The 18,959-nt window shown below is 36.8% G+C and overlaps 1 protein-coding gene across 24 annotated transcripts in view; it reads left to right on the forward strand.

Moving 5' to 3' along the window:
- GPHN (gephyrin) overlaps positions 1-18,959 on the forward strand; it is a 399,765-nt gene continuing 380,806 nt past the window's right edge. For 20 of the 24 annotated variants that reach the window (XM_016131232.2, XM_016131231.2, XM_036238697.1 and 17 more), the window contains exon 1: positions 794-1,092. In XM_016131232.2, the coding sequence (XP_015986718.1) occupies positions 1,029-1,092 (64 nt within the window). In that variant the 5' untranslated portion in view covers positions 794-1,028. Of the gene's footprint in view, positions 1,093-18,959 lie in introns of all 24 variants that reach the window. The other 4 variants (XM_036238699.1, XM_016131241.2, XM_016131237.2 and 1 more) reach the window with 2 other exon arrangements.

Genomic DNA, 18,959 nt, shown 5'->3' on the forward strand with positions numbered 1-18,959 from the left:
GACACAAAACCACGGGACAACGGGAGGATGGGAAGCCAGATATCTACACTCAAGATGCTCTGCTGCAGACTCAAGCTTGTGAGGACTGACAAGCAGACTTGGAGATGGGATCCTAAAGCACAGGAGAAGCGGAAATCGTTCAGCAGGGTGAGCAGACTGAGGAAGCAAGCAAGATGAGGCAGGACAGGATACCTCCTTCTTCGCCCACAGCGGACTGTCACAGTAGCCACCCTTCTGTCACGCACGCAGCTTTCTAAGCTAATTCTAGGTACCCTGGAGCTTTTAGGGGTCGGCCGGTAGCTCCCAGGGATTGTGAGGAGTGATTCCCCAGCTAAGCTCTTCCCTCGTCCCCTCCGAAGAGCGGGTCCGTGACCCCGAGAGTCGGTCGGAGGCGCCGGGCTCGGCAGGGGATTGCTTCTGTCTGGCGCTCGGCAGGGGCCGCGTTCGTGTCTCGCGCGCACCCGCTCCGCGTTCTCCTAGCCAATCCGGCGCTACTCGCGCGTCCCGGAGTGTTCCGGGGTCCTCCTCGGGCTGAGCCGGCTCCTTTCCGCTCCCAGTACTCCGCAACCGAGCTCTCACTCCTCCCCGCACTTTCCATGAGTTCCACGCCTCGCGGTGTGGCTCCGCCCTGTCCCCGAGTCCACCCCCGCAACCTCCGGAGCGTGTGCTCTCCTTTCCCTTCACTCCTGCCTTCTAGCAGCCTTGGGGCTCGCGCTCCGCACGGCGGCTGAGTCCCTCCGCCCTCGCACGGACACCTCCGCGCGCCGTGTCGCCCACCCGCAAACCGCCGCCTCCGACCCGGGCTCGGGGTCGCGCGCCCTGACTCCGCCCCCTCCCGCGGGCTCGCGCGCTCCCAGCCCGGCCTGTCCCCCGGCGCAGGCCGCCGGCACAAGGCTGCCTCCTCCTCCGTCCCCGCTCACCTCGCGCTCCCGCTCTCGCGCTCTCCGAGGCGAGCGCGCTCCCGGCCGGCGCGCTCTGAGCTCCGGCTTCTCCCGGCTCCTGTCAGTGCGGTGACTGCGCTGGGAAACATGGCGACCGAGGGAATGATCCTCACTAACCACGACCATCAAATCCGTGTCGGAGTCCTCACAGGTAACCGGAGAAAGAGGTCCGGGACCGCCACCGCCGCTGTCCTCGACTTGCCTCACGCTTCTTGCCTGTGGTGACCCTTCTCTGCGGCCTCGAGAGGAGGGAAGACTGAGGAGGGGGACGGGAAGGGGGGGCGTTTTACAACCGCTGAGAGCTGCTGGAGGTTGGGGTGTTCCCGCGGGGACCCCGGGAGCTGGAGCCCGACCCGTGGGATGTCAAGCCCCAGCGCCTTCGCAGGCGAAGTCCCTGGTCCCCGGGGACCGAGGGGCCGGTGCGGCGGGCGCTGCGGGGCTCCTTGCTACCGGTGCAGGCGGCGGGATCCCAGCTCCGCAGTCTGGAGTACGGCGCTCTCGGCTGGCCCGCGCGCTTCCTCCGCTAATGCACGTCCCGGGGAGGGGGGAATCCCAATCCCACCCTTCCCTCCGCTCTCCCCCTCCCCCACCCGAAAGGACCCGCGCAGCTCCTGCGGTGCTTGCCCAGGGCACGGGCCGGACAGGACTGGGGTGCTCATCAGGCAGAACCCTGCTCTGCTTCATGCTGCTCCTCGCGAGCCGGGTATCTCCTCAGTCACCCATGGGACATTCCTTGTCCCCCCGGGGATGTGGGGGATCGGCTTGCACCTCGACCTCGGAAAGTGTCTGCATTCCACCTTCCCGAACTAAGGGCCCTCTGCCCGCCTCTTCGTTTCCTTAGAGAGACAGGCTGCAGCTTGCGGCTGGGGATCCAGCCCTTTCCACCTGAGAGAGAAGGATTCCCCCTCTTGGCTTTTGTGTCCTCCTCCCTTCTGGGAACCCCCTCGCGGGATGGTCCCGAGGCTGGTGAGGAGCGCACTTTTCCCGGGTCGCGTTTCCCTCCCTCGCGGAAGCCCTGTGTGCCCTGCATGTCTGATTTCGTTGCGTTGTATTTGGGTAATATCCCTCCCTCAGTAAGGCGATAGGCATTTGCTGCAGGGCATGACTTCCGAGGGGAATAGCAAGCCGATTTGTAGGGGTTTCTGCTGTGGTTCTGTAGTTGGTAAGGCTTATATGTAATTGAGTGGCGAGGTGGGGGTTAAAGAACTATATTTGGAATCTGAGAGCTTAGTTCGGAGTAAAGGAAATCCAAGACTTACTGTTGTGATTTCGGAAAAAGAAACGATGTAAACGGGAATCCTAGTGTCTCCCTCCACTCCTCCACCCCCCTCCCCCAGTTCTTTTTAATTTTTTTCCCTTGTCAGATTCTGACAGGTTGAGACGGTGCTCGAGAAGGGACTAAATTGAATGAGACTTGTTTTATTATTAGGTACAAAAAATTCGTGCTGGTAGATCTGAGTGCAAAGCTTAATTTGGCTGCTGAGTTTGATGAAAAGGAGATATCTATGACATTCCTTCTACTCTTTTAAGTAAAGGGGTTGCCTTTTCCTGATATTCTTTTCAAATGTTAATAGATGTAGTTTATTGAATTTTTCCTAATCGATAGCCCCATGGATAGGGAAACCAGTCTAAACCAGTTTCCAGGAAGGGAATCTCCTCGAATCAGAAGATGCGCTGTTCTCGTTTTTGGGTGTTGAAATCGTTGCCTTGTGCAAAGATTCAGTTATATCTCAGAATTTGTTAGAGTTGACATTGCTGATTTTCAGAGAATCTAAACGCGAGATGTAAAGTGTATACCCTATATCAACCCTCAACTTGCACTTTAAATTCCAGCCATGTTTTGAAAATAGAGTAGTAAGAATGAAGTTTAATGAAAATCACAGTATGTCTACTGTCATAGATGTTTGACAGATCATATATAGGTGTTTTAAAGTTAAACCATAGAGACTTTTTGTAAAAAACATTTTTTTAATTTAAACTTTCCCCAATTTTATTTAGTGAATCATCTTACTTGGGCCAAGTGACATAGTAAATAGGTGTTGTACAAATGCTTTGAAAGATGCAGTCCTTGTATCCCTGCAATCCAATATGGATAATAACATTGATATGCAAACAACTAAAGAAACAATGTATGTAATTATTTTGTTAAAATTGTCAAGTAAGTTACCTGTGAGTTTGAGGGCTAAATGTAAAAGGAATCAAAGGAACAGATGATTTCCTGAAGGCAGAATTTAGTAAGTTTACTAGCGATGAGAAGAAACTGACATTTTTAAGGGGAGTTAAAAGTCAGCGGCAACCTTACAAATGAAAATATGGTGAGGATGAGGCTTTCGAGCAAAATAAAAATGTACTGCAAAGGCCTTGAAAAGCCCAGGTGGGATAGGTAGGCAGCACAGGCAAAATGTCAAGGAGAGCACTTGCTAGTGTAATTAAGGAATCAAAGGTAAGCTGGAGAAACTGTCTCATGAGAATGAGGTACAGTTTAGGGGAAAAAGTCGGGTCTGGAATAAGGATGTAGCTGAAGGAATGAAGAGGAGGTTGTAGATTTGGGAGAAGTGGTAACAGGACAATAAGATTTGATGATAAAATGGATATTAGATGTCAGAAATAACTGAAGTTTTTATTTGAAAAGTTATTGCTGTAAATATTGTCTATTATGATGGAGCCTGGACATATGGAGAAGAATCAGGGGAAAAAACACCAGCCCTCAGTCTGCAAATAACGAATTTTATTATAAACGGCTTAATATTTATGCTCTTGACTCTATGTGATTTTGTGCAAAAAAAAAAAAAAAAAAGAAAAGATAACCTAGTAAAATGAAGCTATGTTGTTTAATTTTGTCTTGTAGAACTTTAAGTTTGCAGTTTTAATATGTGAAATTATTCTTTACTGAACTTAAGTACTACGATTTCATATTTAAGAAATTTGAGTTAAGAGGCTGCACTTAAAACTGTGATTTTATGAGTTGTAATTTGAGGCTCTCTTTAAAGGTGGAGGACTTGGTTCATAAAATATCCTCTGCATGCTTCATAACAGGGATTTAAGTATTTTATCTAAATCTGTTTGACAGAGGTAGTGGAAAGAATTGTCTACCCAAGCACATTTTACAGTGTGGTAGTATTTTTGTGAAATTGTATTGTCACTTCTACAGTCTTTAATTGGTTTCTTTGTGATATTTTTGATTATCTGTTGAAAGATAGTATTTATACTTGGAAACTTCATCTTCTAGATACTTTCTTATTCTTCATTTCAGCTGTGAATTTGGTAACTATAGTGTGCAGTATGTTGAAACTTCTCATCAAATGAATTACTCTTAGAATTTTAAAAGACTAGTGGAAGAAAGGAAAATATTTAATGAAGGCATTTTTTTTATTGGCTACCTTGAACTATTTAGGAAGTCAGATATGATAATATAACATGTATATTTTAGTTTTACTAATTATTTCTATCAGGAAATTGGGGATATTTTTGTATATAAAATAGGTTATCATGGAAACTTTATGTTGAACATTATTGTCTATCTCTAGAACAATATCTGTTAGTAATTATGTTGATTTGCCACAAATGAAGGTTATGTGGTCTTTGATGACATAAGACCTAGTATCAATATCAGTTTCTAATGTTCTCTGCTTCTATTACTATTCCTAACAGAGACTAAAGATAATATGATAATGAATAACAAGAGGCAAATAAGTGTGCGCTGCTTTGAAACTAGAAACAAGATATAGGGCAGATGTAGGATTTTTTTTTTTTTTTTTGGATAGCTTCGGTAGTAATTATACTTACGGTCTTAACTGTTACATAGCAGGCTGACTATATTTCAGATGTGTCACGTCACCTATTTTTTTTTCTATTTCTAAAGAAGCAGTTTATCAAGGGGGCGTGCTAGTTCTACTATAAAAGTTTCATGGAAACATCAGGAAAATAATGAGTATATGTATTTTTGTATATAGTATAAAATGAGATAGATTATGTTCCATTGGCTATTTAATATCGTGTTAGCTAGCCACTGCTAATATTCAGTACCAAAGCACTTAAAGATGATAACTCATTACTTAATATTTCACTAACAGTGGCATGGAAAGGTCATTTTTAGGAAAGGTCATGTTAAAATCACATTTTTGCTCTAGTAATATACATTTTTATTGCATTAAGCTATAGGTTTGCAATCAGTAAGAGACATTAAAGCAAATATAAGACTAGATAATAGAGAGATAAAAGGCTAATTGTAAACTAAAACACCTAAAAATATTTGTTACATGTTGGGAGTATTTCAGTCATTCATAAGTAAAATCATTCAAAATATTAAAAAAACAAATTCTAAGTCAAGGAGATGATAACCATATAACTCTGGAATTGTGCAAGCATTTATTTGATTTCATTCTTCCACCTTATCCTTGTGCATTACAGCTGTCAATAGTATTTTCTGAAAAGCCCATTTATTGATGAGGCTATATAAATATATCTTTGTTTTGAGACTAGGTGTTGTCATTAAGTAGCAAAATCACTATTGCAAACAAAACCTAAATTCCGCTAAATGGAATTGTGTGTTCTGGCAAACATACCAATATTGATCTATATGACTTTTATTAAAAAGAGGCCTATATCTCAGACTGTGTTGTTCTTTCATGAATTTTTTGTTGGAAGCAATGTATTAGAGGATTAAATTTTTAGTTAAAGTAGGAAATTATTAAATTAATTTCTAATGAATATTCTAATACTGTTATTACTGGCAAAAGTCTATAAACTGTTAGTACATAGGTTGTTCCATATTGAGAGTTTTAACTGTATTAAAAACACATAAGACTATTTGACTTTGAGAGATATATGGTGGAGAATCAGCAGTATGTTATTGGGGAGGAAATGATCTATGAGTCTGCTTTCACTCTTGTGGGCGATTCCTGGTTAAGTTGAATAGGGTGCTTTTTTGAAATAGTGAGTAAAACTGGTAAAATCTATGCTTTGCTCCTGGAAATAGGATTGAAGACTAGGATTGAAAAAACATATTTGGAATTTGGGATGTTAAAAAAAAAAAGAAACACTGAAAAAGAAAGTAAGCACAGGGATGTCTACCTTAACAACTGGGCAGAGACAATGAATACCAAGGGAGAAGAAAAGGTTAATGTGCCTAAAAGTAAGTGAGACTGTAGTTAATATGAATAGTATGCAATCTTAATTTTTGACCTCCCGAAAAGCAAATGTCTAATGAAGTGTTGTCACGTAGAAGTTCTGTCCAGGTTGTTCGGTGAGTTCATAAGTGAATTTGTATTTAGTTAATTTTAACTACATAGAACTGCTTGAAAATTTTGTAATTAAGATAAACAACCCCAACAACTTTTATAGTAGTTTTGCCAGTGAGTATACATTTTGAAAGAATGGAATTAAATTTACTAAGCTTTAAAAATTTTACTAATTTGAAAAATACAGGAGCAAGGAAATGAGATCTGGTGAAAAGAATATTACACAGTTTTTGCCCTGCTTCTCAAATTGGGGTACATGACATTGTGTCAAGGGATACTTTAAGGATACCTTAGAATCTAAGCTGTGGGAACAAACATAATCATTCTTGAAGCGTTAATTGTACTTGAGACTAGGCAATTTAAACCACTTTAATATTAGATAAGCATGAGTAAATTAGGCAGAGTGTAGAATTCTCATGAGCTTTTAAAATAAATCAGAAACTTCAAAGAAATTTCAAGTGAACCCATAGTATAACTCCAGATTTTGTCTGTCTTCTGTTATTGGTACTTTGGCAAAAAAAAAAATTTAAGGAGCACTGGTCACAGAAGGAACACCGAAAGACCCATTTTCTAATGCTAGTCTGGCCAGTAAAATTTTGTAACCTCGAGCAATATTACTTAACTTTCTCTCTCTCTCTCTCAATTTTTCTCACCACCGACTTGAAGGAATCATCCTCTGAGGTCACTTTAAGCTCTGTGACAATGTATGTTTCTATCCTTTAACATCTTGACCAACTGGAAAGAGAAAGAATATCAGGCTTAATTGATATTTTTTTTGGTCTTTATATTGGAAACAGTAATGGGAAAGGGGAAATTATACATAAAAATTGCAAGAGAATAAGAAATAGAAGAAAAAATAAAAATTTCACAACTTAGGTCTTGTCAGTGTAAACTGAAGGAAAAATATTTAGATTTTTTTTTTTTTATTTAGAAATTTTTGTGGCATTAATCCTTTTTCTGTTACCAGTAGGTTTAGTCTCAGTTTCGAATTCAGCTCAAGCCTCACTTCCTCAACTAAACCTTTCCTAGGAATTATTCTCTACAATAATATCATTCTTTGTTTTCCTACAGTGTTTGTAAATTTTTGCCTATACCGTGTAATCATGTACAAGTGGGAAGCTGCAAGGTATAGTTAAAACAATAAATAAATAAAGGACTTTGGAGTCAAACAGACTTAGATATTAGACCCTGTTGGCCCAGTTTTGTGGGAAATCATTTAACCTCTCTGAATTTCACTTTCCTTCTCCAAAATGAAGATGGCAATACTTATTTCACTGAGTTATAAGAACTAAGATAATATATGTAAAAATGCCTACCATGTATATCTATCTTGCACTAGATACTCAGTAATCTTCCTTTCCTCTTCATATGTGGCTTATGTGCAGTTTGCTAACAGCTTCATGTATAAACATCTTATTCAAAGCAGATTTTAAAGTTCTTGAAACGGGTGATTGTGTCCTTTACCTCTTTTGTGGCCTTTTGTCTTAGCACCTATTAATGAGGTAATTGCGTAGATGTTTAATTAAAAAAAAAAATGGATGGTGTGACATTTATATAGGAGCTTAAGAATCACCTACCTGGAAATATTTAGGTAAACCAGAACATCAATGTTATTAGTAAAAAGACAGTTTAGAGTAGGTGGAATGAGGTTTAGTATTTTTTGGATACATTTATAACTAGTATAAGGTAATATTAATAATGTGTATTTGAGACACTTTACACTATCAAATTTAATATGTTGTCTCTTAATTGATGGTCGTAATCTGTACGAGGATTATTTTAGAGTAATTTTTAAGATATCTTAAAAGAATTTAAAATTATAAGTAAAAGAAATTCTGAAAATGCTATTATTTGTTTTAAAGGTTATTCGTGATGTCAAAATAGCGAAATGGCATAAAATAGGAGTCAACTTACCTGTTTCTTTAGCTTCGAGTTTGAGTAATTATGCTTACCTTACAAGGTTAAGTGAGGAACAAAGGAAATAATGTATTTAATATATAGCACCTACTATGTGCCAGGCTCTGTGCTTGAGTGAGGAATACCACAGTGAACAAGATAGACACACATCCTCATCTTCTTGGAGCTTATGTTTTAGCACTAACATGAACACACTAATGAAGTTGGATATTGACAAATTCATGCTTCATTTATGTTGCATTTATAGGAATGAAGTGCTTCTATATTTTATTTTTGATGAAGATAAATATAAACACCAAAACTGTTTTCATGTCAAGCCACCTTTGACACAAATTTTTATACTTTTATTTATTTATTTATTTATTGCTTTTTATTTATTTATTTTTATTAAGTTTATTGGGGTACCATTGCTTAATACAATTATATAATTTTCAGGTGTACATTATAATTTGATATCTGTATATTCTATTGTGTGATTACCACCCAAAGTTCAGTTTCCTTCAACTTTGATCTTCTTTACCCACTACACCCTCCCCTTACCCTCCTATATCTGACTCTCTTTACCCAGTCTACCTCTTCCCTCCTCCTCCGCCCCCTACCATCTGGTAACCACTAGTCCATTGTCCATGTCCCTGAGTCTCTGTTTGTCCCATTTGTTGCTTTTAGGTTTGTAGCCCACATATAAGTGATATCATGTGATTTTCAACTTTTTCTGTCTGGCTTATTTCACTTAGCATGATTATCTCCAGGTCCATCCAGGTTGTCGCAAATGGCAGTATTTCATCTCTTCTTATGGCTGAGTGATATTCCATTGTATATATGTACCATAGGTTCTTTAGCCAATCATCCATTGTAGGACACTTCGGCTGCTTCCACGTCCTGGCCACTGCGCACAATGCCGCTATGAACATTGGTGTACAAATATATTTTCGGATATGGGTTATCAAGTCTTTAGGGTAAATACAGTAGAGGGATTGCTGGATCATATGGTAGATCAATTCTTAGTTTTTTGAGGAACCTCCATACTGTTTTCCATAGTGGCTGTACCAATTTGCAGTTCCACCAGCAGTGTATGAGGGTTCCTTTTTCTCTGAATCCTCTTCAGCATTTGTTATTACTTGTCCTGTTGATTATAGCTATTCTAACAAGTGACACAAATTTTTAAACTATTACACATTTCCTGTTTTCTCAGATAGAAGATATTGAACATAATATAATTATTTTTCTTCAGTCAGGTTTAAGTAATTATAGCTGACATTTATTGGGCCTGTAAATGGTATAAATATGTTCTGTTTGTGCTAAGCACTTTGCACATGTTATTCAATCCTTACCTTTATAAGGTACTACTATATTATTTCTCTTATACTGCCTGAGAAGTAGAGGAGTTAAGTAACTTGTTCAAGATAAACCAGTGGCCATGCCAGAATTCAAGCACAGGTCTGACTGTGCTCTTAGCAATTACATTTCTATATTCTATTCTGAATATCTGTTTTTGTGGAGTGTGGTAGTATAGTTCTATACTGTATTTGCTTTTGGGTTGTGACTTTACATACTTGCCCTTCCCCTTTGAATTCCTAATCAGCTATAGTCCTGGGAAGCACATAAACAACCTTGCTACGGATTATGTATATCACATTTATTTAAGCTTAAAGTGAGGTCTAAAGAATAAGTATTTTCACTTTTGGGTTGAAGGTATTAGAGGATGAATGGGTATTACTTATTAATTTACTTATTTCTTTGTACTTTGAGATTTCAGAATCATGGTTAATTGGACCTGCCTGATGCTGAAAATGTTAACAAAAATGCAGAAATTTGAGAAAGGAAGAGAAAGTACAGTCTGAGTGCTAAATGGAAATGAAATGTTTTTTTATTCTCTATGTACCGTTAAGTTCTTTTTAAAAAGAACATTAAGAAAAAAGTACACTTGAAGTTGATGGTCTTTACAGTCTAATTCAGGTTAAGAATTTTTGGATATCTTGGAAACAGATTGAATAAATATTTTCAGACATAAAAACAATAAAACATTTAAAAAAGTGATTACATTTCCCCTTCCACTTGATTCAATACTGGGTATTTTGATTCTAATGCCGAGTTTTAAAATTGTACTTTGATAAAATTAATATCCCTACAACAGACGTTACATTTGAATTTAGTTACAAGTGGGAAAGCTCCTTATTTCTTAAGTCATATTTTTAATGAGTTTTAAAAACTTTAATTAAAGTGTATTTGTGTGTTGCAAAAATGTAACAATACAGAAAGGTGGAATGTGACATTAAGCCCCATCTTAAAATTTTGTTTTTGTTTATTATTTTATATATAAATATATATTTGAATATACACGTATGTAATCAGACATTATATCAGTTTGCAGGTTGGTAGACCACTGGCCATAATTGACCAGTAAACATGTTTCATTAGTATGTTTTTACAAAAAGGTATGTTTCTAACATTTTTAAAAAGGATATAATACATATAAACCAATTTTTTAGCTTTTTGAGATTCAGCAGCACTGCAATCTCTTTCTCACATGACAGTAGTTGATTAGAATGGTTGTCCCCTTGAAATAAGGGCCTGTATTCTCCAATTTTCCACAATTCCCACTTAACCTATGTATGTTAATCTGCCTCACTCCATAGGCATTTGAGTTTGTGATCTTTGCTCAAACATATTATTCTGAAACTCCCTCTCTCTCCAGCTTATCTTTGACATTCTTTCCTAATAGTGAAAATAATAGTTAACTTCACCGAGAGCTTACCAAATATTAAATACTTTTGTAGAGCCTGTTAATTCATTTAATCCTAACAGTATCAAAAATTTACGGTTGAAATTGTAGCAGAGGTTAATTTGCTCGAATTACTGAGATAAGAGACCAAGCTGCCAGTTGAACCCTGTAGTCCATTCCTAAAGTGTAAGCTCTTTACCGCTACTTTACACTTCTTGGCATGTAACAGTTCATATAACTAACTCGACATCTTTTCTTTTTAATGGCTCTATTATATTGCATCACAGGTTATGTTTTAATTAGTCCTCAATTGATGGATGTTGAAGTTTCTAATTTTTCACCAGGACAAATGTTGTAGATAATAACATTGTACATCTATCATTGAATATTTTTCAGGTTTTTTAATGTAAGATTAATTATAATAAATAGAATTTTGGGGTCAATTGTATGTGGATTTTAAAATTTTGATAGAAATTAGAAGCTTGCTTTCCAAAAAAAGGATGTACTAATTATAATTAATATTCTCATCTTCATTTGGTATTATCTTGTTAATCATTACAAGTTCTTTTGAGATATCTTGACTTATATAAGTGATTTAGGACCTTTTTATTGAAAATGACAGATACTCAGCTCAAAATTAGTTTAAATGAAAAGGAGAATTTATTAATTTACATGACCACAGAGTATAGAGGAAGAACTGACTTTAAGGGCTCAAGCAATGTGAACTGGGAATTAGTGTAATCATGGACTCTTACTCTCCATTTCAGTGCTTTGTTTTTCTGAGTATGTTACAGGCTGACTTCCTTCATGTAGCCAGAATTGGGGGAGATGGGCACATTAGGAGATATAGTAATAGACAATTTCAGGCTTTCCTCTTCCCAACTAGTGAATCTACAGGAAAGATTTTCTTTCTCATTGCATTTGCATATTAAATTGTACGATGTTCCTTCATCTGTCTTGGCTCACTTGTCTATCTTGGGGCCAGTCATTGTGACTGGGAGAGCGAGAACTTTGGCCAGTTCTGTATCACATGTCTATCTTAGGAGTGGGACACTAAGCAACCTCAGCAGAATCACATAGAGAGGAGAAAGGGAAGCCTTCAGAAGAGGAGTTTCTGCCAGTAAAAGAGGATAAGTGTGCTGGGGAGACAACTCTATTGCTAGATGTTCCCTGAAGTCTTGATGCGTTTTTGCTTTCTTTTTTCCTAAGCATATACTTTATTATATCTGCCCCATTTCCTCTTTCTCCTGCTTCTTCCATAAAAATGGCCCTCTGGCAGACAATTCTAAATTAGAGCTGGAACTAGTTATAGTATGAGAATTAGTGTGTTAAACTCAGCGCCCCCTAATATCAACAGTGTTTATTTTATTTATCGGAAGCATTCATAATGACTTCTACTTTTTCATATTCTACATAGGAGTAGTTATTGAAAAACATTTCAAACAGTAGTATACATGTAATAGAGAGTAAGATTTTACTAGTTTTTACAACCCTTGTATGTTGCTTTATTTTAAATTCATGATCAGCTATTGGTTTTTAGTCTTTTTTTCTACAAATGATCTTTCTCAGTGTTTCTTAAATTTTGTTCTAGAAACTCTTCTCTGGGAGATGTTATAATAGGTGTAGTATGAAGAGGTTTTTACATGGTCAAATTAGTTTGGGAAGTGCTATATCATATATCCCTCCTTTTGGAGATTCCCAGTTTATTTATTAAAGTATATTAGCATTTTAAAAATGTGAGTAATATTAGAATTGTGAATCCTGTTGAACTTTATTTAGTCTAGTGTTTCCACAACTTTTTGATAATGGAACGCTTTTTCAAGACACACCAGTTTTCTCTTTAATACCTTTTTGGGATATAGTGGTTTTTGCCCTGCAAATGATCTTTTGGAAGTCTATGTAAGACCTTTATACTTATTCTTTTAGCTTTTCGCTGTAGAAATAGTGGCTTCCTACTATAATCTTCACTGTGAAAATTAATTCTTTTATTCTGGATTTATCTTTAAAATATACATATTTTCCCCCAATCATTCACCAGCTCTCATTTTTTTTTTATATTAAAATATTGGCTGAATATATTATTCAGAAAATCCATTATAGCAAAGACTAGAAAGACCAATCTTGATTCTGTTACTACTGTGTGGGGAAGAACACTGGATCAAGTTCTATTTTGGATATTTCCAGTACGAGTTTGGTATCATTATCTGTAGGATGAAAAGTTAAATAAATACTCTCTAAAATCACCTTCGGCTCACAAATTTTATTAATCCCAATTTTAGGAACATATCTCATGTTTACTATTGTCTTATTGCTTGCTTTATTATCTACAATCTATTAATAACAGCAAAATTACTCATCTGAAATGCTTTCCTTACTTCAAACAGGAAAAATTGCTACAAAAAGACACCAACAGTCATACCAAATGTACATGGAAATAAATGTCTGTTACCTCCACTGCATAATATGTGTAATTTTTGTTTTGTTCAATATCACATGCTACAGAGTTCAGATTGTAAAATGCTTAAGATTTAGAATAGAAGTTATATGCGTGTAAGTGTAATAACTGATGTACCCAATCAAGCTTAGAAAAATATTAGTGATTTAGAGGTATTTGAGGCATTACCTTTTCTATTTTAATTTTAATTGTAGTAATAGGACAAAGATTTGGAAAGCAAAGTTAGTACTCCTCTCCAAAAAGTTATAATTATTTTGCTTTATATATTTAAAATAAAGCTATTATTAAAAAAATAAATAAAATAAAACAATATTCATTGAACAATATCGTGTTTTAGATTCACACAGATATAGCAGGTCCTCCATTTGTATCATTCAAGATTGTTTCATTATAACCTTGATGAGAAAAATGAAAATCACTTGTGGGCTAGGACCACTATGTGTGGCATTCACAGGCTCTCCCGTGTCTGTGTGGGTTTTCTCCGGGTACTCTAGTTTCTTTCCATAACCCAAATGTGCACATTTCAGTGTTTAATATTAGAAGCATTTTGGTTCCTTACTTAGAAGTTTCATGTTTTTGTTACCAGAAAAATGCCATAGGAACTTAACTTTTGTTTATATCAATTAGTCTATGGTAAAACTGGTTTCAGTCCATGTCATTTCACTTAAAATCAGTTTCCAAGAACCTATCCACAATGTCAAGTGAGGACTTAATATACTCAGAATCGTAGGTGGGCTGTGGATTAGACCGCCTGAGTTTATATATAAGCGAAGTTTTCAGAATTATTTAACTTCTCTAAGCCTCAGTTTTCTAATCTGTAAAATGGGGACTACCAGTGCCTGCCTTAGATAATTTTTTGGCAGGAAAGTTTGAGAATCATTGACTTAATACTGGCTTTGGATTTTCCAATATCCTTTTGCAGGTGGGTCTGTGAAGTAATAATAATTTTTTTTAATTGTCAGTTACACATCATAACAAAACATTCCTTTCTGATTCTTAATGCAGTTCAGAAGTGGGTTGTATCTAATACATGAGAAACTTGAAATAGATACCCCTCCCTCATAGTAGGAACTTTTAAGCAGATAAATAGTTATAGGTCTTATTTTATTACTTGCTCACTTTTCTATCCATAATTTATATATCATTCTGACCACCGTCTGGCTGGTACAACCCAGTTCAGTATATATTAGTCCACTTGGGTTGCTATAACAAAGTACCATAGATTGAGTAGCTTATAAACAACAGAAATCTATTTCTCACAATTTTGGAGGCTGGGAAGCCCAAGTACCAGCAGATTCAATGTCCAGTGAATGCCTACTTCCTGTAGACAGGTGTTTTTTCTCTTTTTTCCTCATATGGTAGGAGAGGGGAGGGAACTCCCTGGGGTGCTGCCCTCACGATTAACCACCTCCCAAAGGTCCCAACTCCAAACCATCACACTGGAAGAATAGGTTTCAACATATGTATCTGGAAGGGAGAGTGGGGCACAGACATCCAGTTTGTAGCAGTATGTACCACATGGTGCATTTTGCATTATGTTGGAAACTAAGACAAGCAAACCCAGAGATATGCGGGTTGGTTCCAGATCACCACAATAAAGTGAGTATCACAATAAAGCAAGTCACATAAATTTTTTGATTTCCCAATACATATAAAAGTAATGTTTACAGTATACTGTAGCATATTAAGTGTGCTACATTTAAAAATAATGTACATACCTTAATTTAAAAATGCCTTATTGGAAAGGTGTCATGGTACAAAAAAACCTTTATTGATTAAAAAAAAAAGTTGCTGACCATCATCTAAATTGTAATCTCTTTGTACCTCCGATTTGTTAGAATAATAATAATGATAATCATCATCATCATCATCATCATGATGTCTGGGAAGCACAATAAAGCAAAGTGCAATAATAGGAGATATGCCTGTAAATATTTATAGTGTCCTTTAAGTGTGGGAAATTGGCTGTAAAGTAGATTTACATTTTAAGCCATTTATATATTAAAACACTTGCCAAGTACTGTATGATAGAGTTTACCAAACTTTTTCTATAAAATGCCTGGTAGTAAATATTTTAGGCTTTTTGGGCTATTTGATTTTGGTCACAAGTACACAGCTCTATCCTTGTAGCATGAAAGCAGCCATAGACAATATATAAATTAACAAGCATGACTGTGTTCCAGTAAAACTTTATTTGCAAAAATAGACAGTGGGCCAGAATTGTCCAGTCCATGCTCCAAGACGTAGTCTATGTTAAGAAAGTATAATTCCAAGTCACTTGCGTGTGAATTGTACTTTTGTATTAGTTAAAATTTACATTATAAACTGCCACAACATTTAGTGGCTTAACACTACAATTTAATGTCTTTCACATATCTATGAATAAATTTGGTATTTCTGCTTTAGGTGGCATTGGCTGGGCTTCTGGTATAGCTGCAGTCACCCGGAGGCTTGATTAGGACTGTTGTCCAGGGCCTTGGTTCTCTATGTGGTTTCTCCACATGGCTGATTCATTAGCCTCACAGTGTGATGGCAGACTTCCAAGAACTATTCCAAGAGCAAGTATTGTGTAGCGAGGAAGCAGAAGCTGCCAGGCCAATTAAGTGTTAGGCCTAAAACTGGCACGGCCTCACTTTTGCCATTATTCTCTTGGTCAGAGTAGTCACAGGCCCAGCTCAGAGTCATGGTGGGAAGACTAGAAATACCAGGAGGCATGGTTAATCGAGGGTTATCAAAGTAACAGTCTATCACAATATTGTTTTCATTGCAAGTGACAATTCAAATTGAACTAGCTTTAGTGAAGGAGAAATTTATTATAAGAATAATGGAGTTTCTAGCTCACAAAACCTAAATAGAGGATGAGGCCCTAGGAATATTGGACCCAGAATTTGAAGATATTCAGGACTTTCTCATTTTTGTTTCACTCTGTAAGCTTCATTTTCTCTTACCATAGATCTGCCTTTTTTACAATGGAAAAAACAATGCCATTGACAGCTCCTGTGTTGTTTATATCTTCCCATTCTAGCCATTCTGAGAAGAACTGACTTTCTTTTAGCAGTTCTGTTTCTAAGATTTTTGAGGGAGAACTTTGTCCTGGACCAATAATTTGTGATCAAGGGACAGAGGTTCTGTAGATAGGAGGAGCAGGTTAGTTAACAGAAAAGGGATGCTGAATATAACCCTAAGTAATTCACTGGCCTCCTCTTTAACCATCTATATATGGACATAAAATAATTTGTTAATTATTTTAATACATGATTTGTTTCTTTTTTAAAGGTCTAATATACTTCTTTCTTAAGCTATCTATCTGCCTTTGGCTATTTCATTGTTCTGGAGAGTAGGCTAAAGACTGGAATTAGTTCAGTATTTGAATATTCGTTGTAATCTTCTTGCTTTCAGTAGAGGACAGCAGCATTTAGTACTTACTGTTTTACTTCGCCACCATTAATATAGAATCAAATATGAAGATGATCTTACCATGCTGTTATTTATTGATTTCCAGGGTTGATTTGGCTGATATGGCTGGCTGAATGGGTATATTCTTCTTCTGGAAAGGGCCCACTTACATATGCGAAAGCAAGCATCTATAATAGAGAACGAAATAAGAGCTATAATGGAAGTACAGACAACATACTGTGGGTGCACAGAGGAAGGAACAATTAATTTTGACTGAATGGCTGTAGGAGGGATGGTATTTTAAAGAAGTTCGTGTTTGAGCAGGGCTTGGAAGAATGAATAACCCATCCTTAGAAAGGCAAGAAAAGGTAATCTGGCTGTCAGGTTTCTTGGCTGCTGAAGGGGTGGCACCAGAATGTCTAGGCTAAAGTAGATGAGCTTAAATATAGGTATTGGGAATTCAGGATAAACAGGAGCATGCACTTATTTGACTTTAAGCTTTTTCAATTAGAATTAACAAGTGCTAACTTGGTTTTGCTACTTTCAGGACTTAGGTAGTCGACTATATGATAGTTTGAAATTTGAGAATTTGATTTTTTAAACAATTTACCTCAAAGGCTCTACATATTTTAGATGTAGAAAGGACTTTAAAGATTATCTGTACTAACCCACTCTAGTATGTAAAAAAAGTAAGACCTAGTTAAATGACTTATTTAAGGTTGTGCATTTAAATGATAGAGTTAGGGCTAAAACCTAGACCACCTTATTCCTAGTCTTTGGATAGTTAAAAAAATTACACAGTGTATCCTCTGTATGAAGATTTGTCACAAATCATACCCACTTGAATTACTAGCAGTAGCAGTTTTTAAGTTTGAGAGGGAACATGCATACAGTAAAATGCACAAATGTTAATTGGTGAATTTTTCATACATGTGGACCCTTGTAAGTACCAGCCAGGTCAAGATGTAGAACATTTCCAGCTCTCCAGTAAGCTCCCTGTATTACTTTTACTAGTCAATATCAACTTCCCTTGCCACCCCAAGTAATCTCTTATGATTTTATTTTTGAGGATTAATTTAGCCTGTTCCTGAAATTTATACAAATAAAATGACTTTTGTCATGCATCGTTATGTCTATGCTATTCTTCTATGTTGTATGTAGCAGCTGTTTATTCTTTTTATTGCTGTGTAGTATTCCATTGAATGAATGGATCATAATTCTTCTGTTAATGGGCATTTGAATTATTTCTGGTTTTTGACTATTGTGAATAAAGCTGTTATGAATATTTTCATATATGTCTTTTGATGAGTGTATTTTCTCATTTCGAGGTGTACAATTGCTGGATCGTTGTTTTCCCAAATTGTACCATTTGCTATCCCTGCAAGCAATGGAAGTGAGTTTCATTTGCTTTACATTCTTGTCAAAATTTGGTATTGTCAGTCTTTAATTTTAACCATTCTGGTCAGTGTGCAGTAGCTTCAGTGTTACACTTTTCAGAAGAGTTATGATGTTGAGTACTTTTTAATATTTTAATTTTAATATATTTTTAAATAGGGCTGTCTTTGCCTTATGTATTTGTAAGAGTTCTTTATAATTCTGAATTGGAGAACTTTGGATATTTGTATGACAAATACCATCTCCTAGTCTATGGTAACTCTTTTCACTCTCTTAATGGTGTCTTTTAATATTTTAATAAATAAAAGTTTAATATTAGTGAAGATCAATTTATTAAATTTTCTTTTTTATGTTTAGTGTTGTGTCTTATTTAAGAAATCTTTGTCTACTGCAAGATCATAGAAATATTCTCCAAAATCTTTTAGAAGCTTTTTGCTTTGCCTTTTACTTGAAGTTCTAGGCTGCATTTCAAATTAATTTGCTTGAATAATGTAGAGATCAAGAATTATTTTTTAAACATGTGGGTATCCAGTTGATCCAACACTCTTTTTGAAAAAACTATCCTTTTCCCACTGTATTGTAGGGATCTGTTTTAAGAGTATATATTCTTTCTGTTGGTCTATTTGTCTATCCTTGCATCAGCACTACCCTATCTCAATCACCATAGCTTTATAGTAAGACTTGATATCTGGTAGTAAGAGCTCTCTAAATTTTTTTCCTTCAAATTTTTATGTTTTGGGGGGGTGGTGGTGGTGGTTGACTATTCTCCATTGTTTGTACTGTCATTTACATTTAAAATCAGATTATGATTGGGATTGCATTGATGCAGTAGATCAATTTGGAGAGAATTGGCATCAACAATATAGTTTTCCACTCAGTGAACATGGGTTATC

Source organism: Rousettus aegyptiacus, unplaced genomic scaffold (assembly GCF_014176215.1).
Source record: "Rousettus aegyptiacus isolate mRouAeg1 unplaced genomic scaffold, mRouAeg1.p scaffold_m13_p_3, whole genome shotgun sequence".
Classification (NCBI taxonomy): Eukaryota; Metazoa; Chordata; class Mammalia; order Chiroptera; family Pteropodidae; genus Rousettus; species Rousettus aegyptiacus.